This window comes from Nerophis ophidion, linkage group LG12 (genome assembly GCF_033978795.1).
Source record: "Nerophis ophidion isolate RoL-2023_Sa linkage group LG12, RoL_Noph_v1.0, whole genome shotgun sequence".
NCBI classification, from domain to species: domain Eukaryota; kingdom Metazoa; phylum Chordata; class Actinopteri; order Syngnathiformes; family Syngnathidae; genus Nerophis; species Nerophis ophidion.
Genome location: NC_084622.1, coordinates 38,657,781 through 38,668,844, shown reverse-complemented (window position 1 = coordinate 38,668,844; position 11,064 = coordinate 38,657,781). Strand labels below are relative to the sequence as shown.

The window sequence follows — 11,064 nt, the reverse complement described above, 5'->3', positions numbered from 1 at the left end:
TGAAGTGAAGTGAATTATATTTAGCGCCTTCTCTCTAGTGACTCAAAGCGCTTTACATAGTGAAATCCATTATCCATAACAGGTGTGTCAAACTAATTTTAAATGGAAAAAAATGGACTTCCAAGTGGGCCGCACTGGTAAAATCACGGCACAATAACTAATAATTAAAGACAGCTTCAGATTGTTAACTTTGTTAAAAAATCGAACATGGCCATTCTGAAAATGTACAAATCATAATTTTTTTGTTGTTGTTGTTTTTTTTTACATGTCCATATTGCGGTAAATTGTATTCTATCTTTATTTGTCGTTATTTATACTTTCTGAATAAATGATGTGATAATGTTCATCCGTCAACTCATTGTTGTTAATTTTCAAACTATTGATCCATCCATCCATTTTCTACTGCTTGTTCCTTTCGGGGTTGTGTGGGGGTGCTGGAGCCTATCTCGGCTGCATTTGGGCGGAAGGCATGGTACACCCTGGACAAGTCGCTACCTCGTCGCAGAATTTTTTTCAATCCATCAAGATAAGAAAATAATATCAAAATCCAATTACATGATGTTCTTTATGTAGTTTGATGATTTTCCTCGAATGGTGCACTTACATCATTTGGTTTATTTTTTTTTTTACATTTGTAGCATCATCTACAAAGAAAAAAATAAATGCTATTGCGACATCCATTCACCCATCCATTTTCTACCGCTTGTTCCCTTCTGGGGTCGCGGGGGGCACTGGCGCCTATCTCAGCTACAATCGGGCGGAAGGCGGGGTACACCCTGGACAAGTCGCCACCTCATCGCAGGGCCAACACAGATAGACAGACAACATTCACACTCACATTCACACACTAGGGCCAATTTAGTGTTGCCAATCAACCTATCCCCAGGTGCATGTCTTTGGAAGTGGGAGGAAGCCGGAGTACCCGGAGGGAACCCACGGATTCACGGGGAGAACATGCAAACTCCACACAGAAAGATCCCGAGCCTGGATTTGAACCCAGGACTGCAGGAACTTCGTATTGTGAGGCAGACGCACTAACCCCTCTGCCACCGTGAAGCCCTATTGCGACATCCAGTGGACAAATTTAGAATAGCAGTTTATCTCATTCAAAAATTTCGGCTTATTGCAAACGCATCCCGCAGGCCGGATAAAACATGTTCGCAGGCCTGAGCCGGTCCGCGGGCCGTACGTTTGACACCCCTGCTCTATATAGTTTAAGTTACATTCAAACCAGTGTAGGTAGAACTGGGAGCAGGTAAGTAAAGTATCCTGCCCAAGGACACAAGAGAAGTTTCAGTGACATGGATGGTGGAAGTGGAAATCGAACCTGGAACCCTCAAGTTGCTGGCACGGCCACTCTACCAACAGAGCCACGCTTCCCGGAAATTATCTTTGTTTTGTCTTGTCTTAACTTTCTTGTTGCCTCTTTTTGCACTGCTCTCCAAATCCAAACATTGGAACTATTTAACTGGCCTCAACAAAATTGACAAGATCTTGGGTTTGGGTGAACCTGCTGTCGTGACGAAGCGCTTGTTGCTGGACACACCTCGGACTCTTGGGAGAAGAAGGAGGGCCGCGTGCCTGGTGACCCTTTTCTGTCGAGGACGTGAAGATATCCACCTATTTGGAATTATGACAACAGGACATCTGCTGATTGGAGTAAGCATTGCTCTGGTTTGTCGACAAATTGGAAGTTGCTGGCAGTCTTCAAAGTACCCCAAAGCTGCTACAAATGATTGGAGGATGCGGGAAGAACTGTGGATTACATCGGACTGTCTACCCTGCAGTTTTTGAGGACCAGTCATACACAATTTAGAGGGAAAAGCAAATTTCATTTTCACCCGCATACAAAATCATTCTAACTTGGATTGTTTCCCTGGCTTCGAGACTCTCCTGAAGGACAGTGCAGCGAAGACACAACAAACTCCTTTCTTGTCTCTCATGGACACACACCTGTTGTTGTTGACTTTGGACAAGCGACTGCAATACATCAAGGCCGCAGAACAGAGACACACTACGGGCTTACACACACACACACACACACACACACACACACACACACACACACATCCACAAAAATATACGCCACACATACACAACCCATACCCCCCAACCCAACACCCTCGACGCAAATACCGTAGGGCTGATGAATGGATGGTCAGCGCCTGAGAGCTGCGGCCTACCACCATGACCTTGAACTACCTTCCCTCTGTTGCTAGATATCTCGAGATGTATGTTGTAATATGCATATGTGCTTTGCTATGGAGGTTTTTTCCCACTCCAGACTGGGCCCCCTTAGGAGCCCAGTCTAGATTGTTATTTTTTTACTCATCCTTCCCCAGTGTTTACCTTTTTACCATCTTTTACGGGGCGCTTTATGGCGACCCATCAGCGTTCTTAATCTGTAACCCTGTACACTGTTTGTTTGTCTAATCTTGGACAGGTTTGTGCTGAAAACAAAGTTTTGTTGAATTTATGCAATGACAATGAAGACCTATCCTTTCCTATCCTATCCTATTCTGAAATTTTCATCGTATTAGTGAAACAAATTATTACATCAAAAATGCGACCGTGGCAGGACTCGAACCTGCAATCCCCTGATCCGAAGTCAGATGCCTTATCCATTAGGCCACACGGCCAATGATGGTAGGGTCGAGGAATTTTGAGTACTTTAATGTGTCTCCAGACAACGCATACATGCAGGTTACACGATGAAAGCATTCGGTTTCGGCTATATTAGTGTCAAACAAGTATCTGTGCCTCTGTCCATGCAGCTGGGACATATTTTAAGAGGCGCCAATATACTGTACACCCCTTCTTGCTTTTTGTGGAAAATGGCGGTCATCCAGCCCGCTAGATGTCGCTCAGACCTGTACGGACAACCACGCCGAGGCGGCTGAGGCATTCTTTTGGTCAATATTTTCGGCTGTATGTCGAACCAAATTTGATATGTTTCCTTCAAAATATTGCGAATATAGCAGTTAGCTGTCTTAAATAAGTAAGTTATTTCTTAACGAAGTCAACACAACAACCGACTTAGCACTTAGCAATGCCAAAGCCATCATGATTTAACTGAGGTAAGTTGGGTAAAAAACAATACATTGCTGATACTTTCTCTAACTGATTTAACTAAGTTAAATGTTATTATGTATCATGATAATGTTAAGCCTGATGTAAGGCTATGTAGGTCACGTGTATGTTTGGTGTGTGTTTGTGTTGATATGAAGTATTACTGTAATGAAGATCACACTTGTATGCCCCCCAAGTGATATGAATTAATGTGCTGGTGTTGTTTTTGTCAGTGACTCCAGTTAGAATTACATCAAGGGGGTGATGCTGCAGGCGATTCGCTGTCCCCTGCCGAGGTCTCTCATCTCCATCAAAAGGCCATGGATCCGCACCTTCTGCTCCACAAAGCTCCACTCTCTGCAGGGCGAGGAGGCCACAGAGACTCGGTGGAACCCCCTTAACATTCAGATGCTGTCCAGAACTCTCCACGAGCAGATATTTCGGGGTCTGCAGCCGGAGTATCGGGAGGAGGCTGTGGACCGGAGTGTGAGGCACTTGCAGAAGCATCAGCTGTGGGGGAAGGAAACCTCACTGTTACCTGACGTGGAGCTAAAACTTTCCAAAATGTATGGCCGCAATATCGACGAGCATTTTCGCACTTTGGCCCAGAAGCAAACGCTTCCCTACCTCGAAGCCGCCACCCAGCTGCAGCAGGCAGAGCTTCCTCCCATGCCTCAGGAGTGGACATGGCAGGTCGGTTGGACACGCTACGGGCCCAAAGGAGAGAGTCACAGGGTGGATTTCCCGGATGAGACTGCACTTGTGTTTGACGTGGAGGTGTGCATGACAGAGGGACAGTGTCCTACACTAGCGGTTGCTTTGTCTCCTACTCACTGGTGAGAAAGGATGTACAGTTCACGCCCAAAGTTTGGACACACCTTATTTCAATGCGTTTTTTGACATTTTCATGACTATTTACAATGTAGATTGTCACTGGAGGCATCAAAACTATGACACCTGTGAAGGTAAAACCATTTCAGGTGACTACCTCTTGAAGCTCATTGAGAGAATGCCAAGAGTGTGCAAAGCAGTAATAATAATAATAATATATTTTATTTGGTATACCGCTTTAATAAATACTCAAAGACAGGATAAAAATGTAAATATAAAACAGTTCAAAGTAATAATATATCCATCCATCCATTTTCTACCGCTTATTCCCTTTTGGGGTCGCGGGGGGCGCTGGTGCCTATCTCAGCTAGAATCGGGCGGAAGGCGGGGTACACCCTGGACGAGTCGCCACCTCATCGCAGGGCCAACACAGATAGACAGACAACATTCACACTCACATTCACACACTAGGGCCAATTTAGTGTTGTCAATCAACTTATCACCAGGTGCATGTCTTTGGAAGTGGGAGGAAGCCGGAGTACCCGGAGGGAACCCACGCATTCACGGGGAGAACATGCAAACTCCACACAGAAAGATCCCCGAACCTGGGATTGAACCCAGGACTGCAGGACCTTCGTATTGTGAGGCAGACGCACTAACCCCTCTGCCACCGTGAAGCCCGTAATAATATAGAATACAGGAAATATAAAAGAAGTACATTGTAAAATACTTAATAATAATACAGGCCAATTACAAGACGGGACATTACAAGACACAGAACACTAATCACTGGTTAAAAGCAGATCTGAATAGGTGTGTTTTGAGAAGGCTTTTGAAGGTGGGAAGGTCTAAGCCAGGGGTGCCCACACTTTTTCTGCAGGAGAGCTACTTTTCAATTGACCAAATTGAGGGGATCGACCTCATTCATAGATATAATTTATATTTATTTATTTATGAAAGAGACGTTTTTGTTAACAAGTCAAATGTGTTTAATGATAATACAAGCATGTGTAACACATATATATGTCTTTCTTTCGTGAAGACAAGAATATAAGTTGGTGTATTACCTGATTCTGATGACTTGCATGGATTGGAATCAGAGTGTAGTGATGATAACGCCCACATTTTCGAATGGAGGAGAAAAAAAAAGTCCTCCTTTCTGTACAATACCACATGAAAGCGGTTGGTTTTTGGCATCATATTTATCCAGCTTCCATACGCTTTCCAAGAAAAACATTGGCGGCAAATTCCGTACCTTGCTTGATTGACATTCACGGCACCCGGAGGTCTTGTGAGATGACGTTGGCTGCTGCGAGATCATTATTATGAAAAAATGACCGAGAGGAAGGCGAGAAACACTTTTTATTTCAACAGACTGTCACGCCATACCTGTCGTCAAAAGCCTAAAGGCCGACTGCGCATTTCCTATCTTCACAATAAGAGCCCTGCTTAATGCTGCCCGCGTTAACAAAATAAAGAGTCGATCGCGACCGGTAGCTCGCGATCGACGTAATGGGCACCCCTGGTCTAAGCAGTCACGGATAGGTTTGGGAAGAGAGTTCCAGAGGGTGGGAGCAGCGATGGAGAAGGCTCTATCACCCCAGGTCCGGAGCTTGATAATATGAGCAAAGGGCGGCTATTTTGAAGAAACTACAATATAAATCATGTTTTTAGTTATTTCACCTTTTTTGTTAAGTACATAACACCACATGATGCCTTCAGTGACAATGTACTATGTAAATAGTCATGGAAATAAAGAAAAAGCATTGAATGAGAAGGTGTGTCCAAACTTTTGGCCTGTACTCAATGTGTCACTGTTAATAAGTTGTCATCATTGGTGGTAAAATAATGTGTTCGTTGCAAGGTACTCCTGGTGCAGCAAACGTCTGATTGAAGAGCGCTACTCCTGGTCAAACCAGCTGAACCTGGCTGATCTCATCCCATTGGAGACGCCGATGAACTCAGTCCGTCCTCCAGGGGGTCAGTGGAAGGAGCGTCTCATAGTGGGACATAATGTCAGTTTTGACCGATCTTTCATAAAAGAGCAATACTTGCTGAAGGTGAGTGTTTGGGGATGTGGTATCGCAATTTGGGATGTCCCTATCAACAATTTTGGCCTCCTTAGTCCTGATCCGATACTTTGACAACAGGTAATAGAACTGATATTTTATCGCAAGTAAAACCCAATGACACATTTTTATGAGTATATGTTATTACTTTTGGAAGTTGCTAATATTGTTGTAAATCAGTTGATGTAATACATTTGTGGTATCGAATTCTACATACAATTTATTTTAACGACGTCAAGTGCACGGAAACGAAACCAAAACATTTACTCCCTGGCTTTGTAAACAATACCAAGAAAACCCCCCTGAAACGGTTTTGTGATTACCGTATTTCCTTGAATTGCCGCAGGGCATATAGTATGCGCCTGCCTCGAATTACTGTCGGGTCAAACTCGCTTCGCAAAATTATTAGCGCATGCTTAGTATTACCGCCCGGTCAAACTCGTGACGTCACGAGTGACACTTCCCCTGTCATCATTTTCAAAATGGAGGAGGCTGATTTCAATACCGGTAATTTGAAATCGCATAAAAGGAAGAAGATTAAGAGCTATTCAGTAGGATTTAAGGTCCAAGCTTACATCACACTCAAATTTTTACTGCATGCCTTTGGTAAGTTCCGGAGTGAGAAGAGGTTTTAAAATAATTAGCGCATGCTTACTTTTACAGAATGCCTTTGGTAAGCGCAGGAGTGAGAAAAGGTTTTAAATTAATTAGCGCCCCGGCGGTAATTCCAGGAAATTCGGTATAAGGAAAAAAAAATATCGATCTACCATTTTCCTGGATCATGGAGCCCACTGGTATATAAGCTGCCCCCGCTTAAATTTTAGGAGAAAAATAGTTTTCCATGTTAGCTGCACCGGACAATAAGCTGTATATATATTCGTTGTAAAATGAGTTTCTTTACACAAAGATTTTGTGAATGTTTATACCTTAATGCACTCCCAACAAGTGTAAAAGTAAGTGCATCTCTATATTCCTTCAAAACCGCTCTAAAACAACACCTCCAGGCAACTTCAACCCTTTACTAATACCCTCCTCCATTCACATCCCATGTCCCCGGATTATAAATAACCCTAATGTAAATAATCAAATGTACGTCTAATGTATTTACTTGCTCTTATGCTATGTGAACTCACTATGTTCTCTGCTGGCTGTACATATCCTACTAAGTAAGACCTACACTGTTTCAATGTCCACATTTCTCTGTTGATGACTGAAGTACTGATATCAACCAAAGCTCCTCATCCCATCCCCCGGATTGTAAATAATGTAAATAATTCAATGTACATACTATGATGATTAACTTGTGTGATGACTGTATTATGTTGATAGTATATATTTGTATCATGAATTGATTAACGTGGAACCCAACTTAAACAAATTGAAAAACTTATTCTGGTGTTACCATTTAGTGGTCAATTGTACGGAATATGTACTGAACTGTGCAGTCTATTAATAAAAGTATCAATCAATCAATCAATCAATCAATCAAAATACCTTAATTGTTTCCGAACTGTGTCTGTAACACGGCAGTAAAACAGATGATCAAACAAAACAAAAGTTATCGTCATGGACCCACTAGCTGCGGAATTTAGCTCTCCAATCCACTAAACACACTCAATAACTCCATGGGGACATTTTGGTGAATTTACTGAAGAATTTGAACTATACAAAAAGAATGCCATTGTAAGTTTATAATACTAACACAGACACTCGTAAATGTGTCAGCATGTTAGCTAATGCTAATGACGCTAGCTGGATTACATTACGATAGCATGTACAAATATGCATGAAAACACCTACAGACATCACGCATGGGACGATTTAGTAAGTATTAATAGTTTAAGTTAAATTGTACAACTTTCAAGTCGGAACAACGCTTGTACTTCCGAGTCAAAGCCCTAAACAGAAGAAAATTATTCGAACATTTACACTTGTCCAAAAGAAGGCGGCAAAGCTCAAATTAACACCCCTTTTCAGTGTCGTTGCCTGTGTTTTATGAAAGCGATTTGCATAATGTCTGTGAGCAAAGAAACATTGATAAATTAGCTGCACTGTTTTACAAGCCACAGGGTTTAAAGCGTAGAAAAAAAGTATCAGCTAATAATTTGGAATTTACGGTAAACCCTTTAGTATAGAGGGTTTTGGATTTTTGGCTAAAGTATTCCGCAACGTCGGCAGCTGTGTTGAAAGGCTAGAGGCATCGTTCACAATAGCGCCACACGTATTACTCCCAAACTTACCATGAATTGATTAACCTGGACCCCCGACTTAAACAAGTTGAAAAACTTATTTGGGTTTTACCATTTAGTGGTCAATTGTATGGAATATGTACTGTACTGTGCAATCTACTAATAAAAGTCTCAATCAAATCAATCATTCTGTTCAGTGGAAAATACTTTGCACCGGCTGTGAATCTGCGAGTCATTAAATTAAAAGTTCCTTCGTCTTTACAAAGAGAAAACAGTCGCAATTTTAAGTAAGGATTCCTACCAGATCGACAAGTCTGAGTGGAGCAGATACCACGACATATTACAGGATGTTTCTTACCCAGACTTGGTGAACTACCTAATCTTTCAACCAAGCCCATGTTAAACCTTGAAGGATTTTCAAAATGATTAGTCTAGAAAACCATGACCGGTTTGTTTGTGACACTTGTGTTTCTGCAAATACCCAGAGGACATTGTGTCCAGGCTTTAAGTAATGCACTCTCAGAAATGATCCGAGCCAAGTTTGACACCATGGATTATCATGGAGAACTAATCTAAGGTCATCTGAGCACACTGTGACTGTAAAGCAGGATCTCATGTTGTTTCACTTGTGTTTCAGTATTCATGAGCAATACGACTACAAGCAAAGTTCTTCGACCAATCACGTCAGGTTATTGCAAAGTGTGGTTGTCGGTTTTTTTTTTCAAAGTAATTTTTACTTGCAAAATTTTTTCAATTACCTGAAGTGAAATGATCCGGACAAACACAAAGCCGTCATAGCACGTCACATCTCGGTTGATTGCAGAAATCCCTGCTCGCCTTCGCCGTTCACTCTTCTTTTCAGCCGCTTCCATCAGTCCAGAAATATGCTTAGGAATGCGATCAAAGTTAGTAATATCTCTCCCACTTCTATTGTGGCGGTTGACGATCGCACACGTCGTCAGTATTATCAGTATCACCTGACAAATGGCCAGCAACAATGGCCGTGTTTACAAACAAAGCCTACTAATATGGCTATGGTAATGATTTGTGGGAAATGTAAAAAAATCTGATGCCCTCTGTTATGTTTATACTAGTTATATACTAGGTATCGATAGTATCAACATCTGGATCGATCACCCCAACTTTACATTGAAGCTTTAGCGGTTAGTTTCTTCTGTCATCCTGCTTGTTGTGTGTGTGGCATGCTTAGCCATTCCTTTTCCTGTAGTCCTCCAGTGATAATGGTATAGATTGCAGAAACTTAGTTTATTTTCAGCCATGGTGGTGGGAATTAGTATCTTAGAAGCGGCTTGACGCTGTGGCAAGACAACCGGCTTATTAGTGATTCCTAGAGCTCAAAAAAAGTCTGCGGGCTATAGAGCGTTTTCCGTTCGGGCTCCAGTACTCTGGAATGCCCTCCCGGTAACAGTTCGAGATGCTACCTCAGTAGAAGCTTTTAAGTCTCACCTTAAAACTAATCTGTATACTCTAGCCTTTAAATAGACCTCCTTTTTAGACCAGTTGATCTGCCGCTTCTTTTCTTTCTCCTATGTCCCCCCCTCCCTTGTGGAGGGGGTCCGGTCCGATGACCATGGATGAAGTACTGGCTGTCCAGAGTCGAGACCCAGGATGGACCGCTCGTCGGGACCCAGGATGGACCGCTCGCCTGTATCGGTTGGGGACATCTCTACGCTGCTGATCCGCTTGAGATGGTTTCCTGTGGACGGGACTCTCGCTGCTGTCTTGGAGCCACTATGGATTGAACTTTCACAGTATCATGTTAGACCCGCTCAACATCCATTGCTTTCGGTCCCCTAGAGGGGGGGGGGTTGCCCACATCTGAGGTCCTCTCCAAGGTTTCTCATAGTCAGCATTGTCACTGGCGTCCCACTGGATGTGAATTCTCCCTGCCCACTGGGTGTGAGTTTTCCTTGCCCTTTTGTGGGTTCTTCCGAGGATGTTGTAGTCGTAATGATTTGTGCAGTCCTTTGCGACATTTGTGATTTGGGGCTATATAAATAAACATTGATTGGTTGATTGAACACACCGTCCTGCAATTCATGCACTTCCTGCATGTTTGTAACAAGGAATATGGAAATGTAATTGTGCCTCTCTGAATGTGCACTCCTTCTGAAGGATTTTTTTTACAAGTACAATGTACAAAAAAATGTACAACTTTGAGCCATGTGTGAACACAGCAGTGGTTAAGATCGTCTGGGCTCGGGAGCTCATCAGTGGGTCAACGATCAGTTAAAAAAGGGAAATATCGGCCCTTAATCCGCCCCCATGATTGGTATAGGGACATCTCTAATTGCAATCAATGCGGGTTTTGTTTTGTGTGTTTTTATTATATTCACTGCTGCAGTGTAGCACACCTGGGTTTGACTTGTAACTCACATCCAAATGTGTTCTTATCTCAAGGGCTCTAAGGTGCGCTTCATAGACACTATGAGTCTACACATGGCTATCTCAGGCCTGACTGGCTTCCAACGCACACTGTGGATGGCCAACAAGCTGGGCAAGAGAAGGGGCCTCCAGGAGGTCAGCCAACACTTCAAGAAAGTGGGACAGAAAAAAGATGGCCCGAAGGTTTGCATATGTTTAGTCGTGATATTTTTAGCTCAAAGACGAGCGTTTTCACAAGTGTTTTTGTTCACAGATTGGCTATTGGGACTGGGTGAATATTAGCAGTATTAACAACTTAGCTGATGTCCATGCTCTGTATGTGAGGGGGCCACCACTGCAGAAAGAAGCAAGAGAGACCTTTGTAAAAGGCACCATGATGGATGTTAGGAACAACTTCCAGGTATGAGGATCACAATGTATCATTGAACACCTGAGTTCATATTATATTTTAGCATGGATGTCAAACCCAGGTAGGCCTGTAGCTATTGATTATATTAATA

At 42.7% G+C, this 11,064-nt stretch overlaps 1 protein-coding gene and 1 non-coding gene across 2 annotated transcripts in view; one reads left to right on the top strand and one right to left on the bottom strand.

The window, feature by feature from the left end:
• Nucleotides 1-2,566: 2,566 nt before the first annotated feature.
• trnar-ucg (transfer RNA arginine (anticodon UCG)) lies at nt 2,567-2,639 on the bottom strand. Its single transcript has one exon. It is a non-coding gene; the product is annotated as a tRNA-Arg (tRNA).
• Nucleotides 2,640-2,857: 218 nt separating this feature from the next.
• polg (polymerase (DNA directed), gamma) overlaps nt 2,858-11,064 on the top strand; it is a 24,211-nt gene continuing 16,004 nt past the window's right edge. The window contains exons 1-5 of the mRNA XM_061917541.1: nt 2,858-3,077; nt 3,303-3,905; nt 5,765-5,960; nt 10,580-10,747; nt 10,818-10,964. Coding sequence (XP_061773525.1) covers nt 3,334-3,905; nt 5,765-5,960; nt 10,580-10,747; nt 10,818-10,964 — 1,083 coding nt within the window. The 5' untranslated portion in view covers nt 2,858-3,077; nt 3,303-3,333. The remainder of the gene's footprint in view (nt 3,078-3,302; nt 3,906-5,764; nt 5,961-10,579; nt 10,748-10,817; nt 10,965-11,064) is intronic.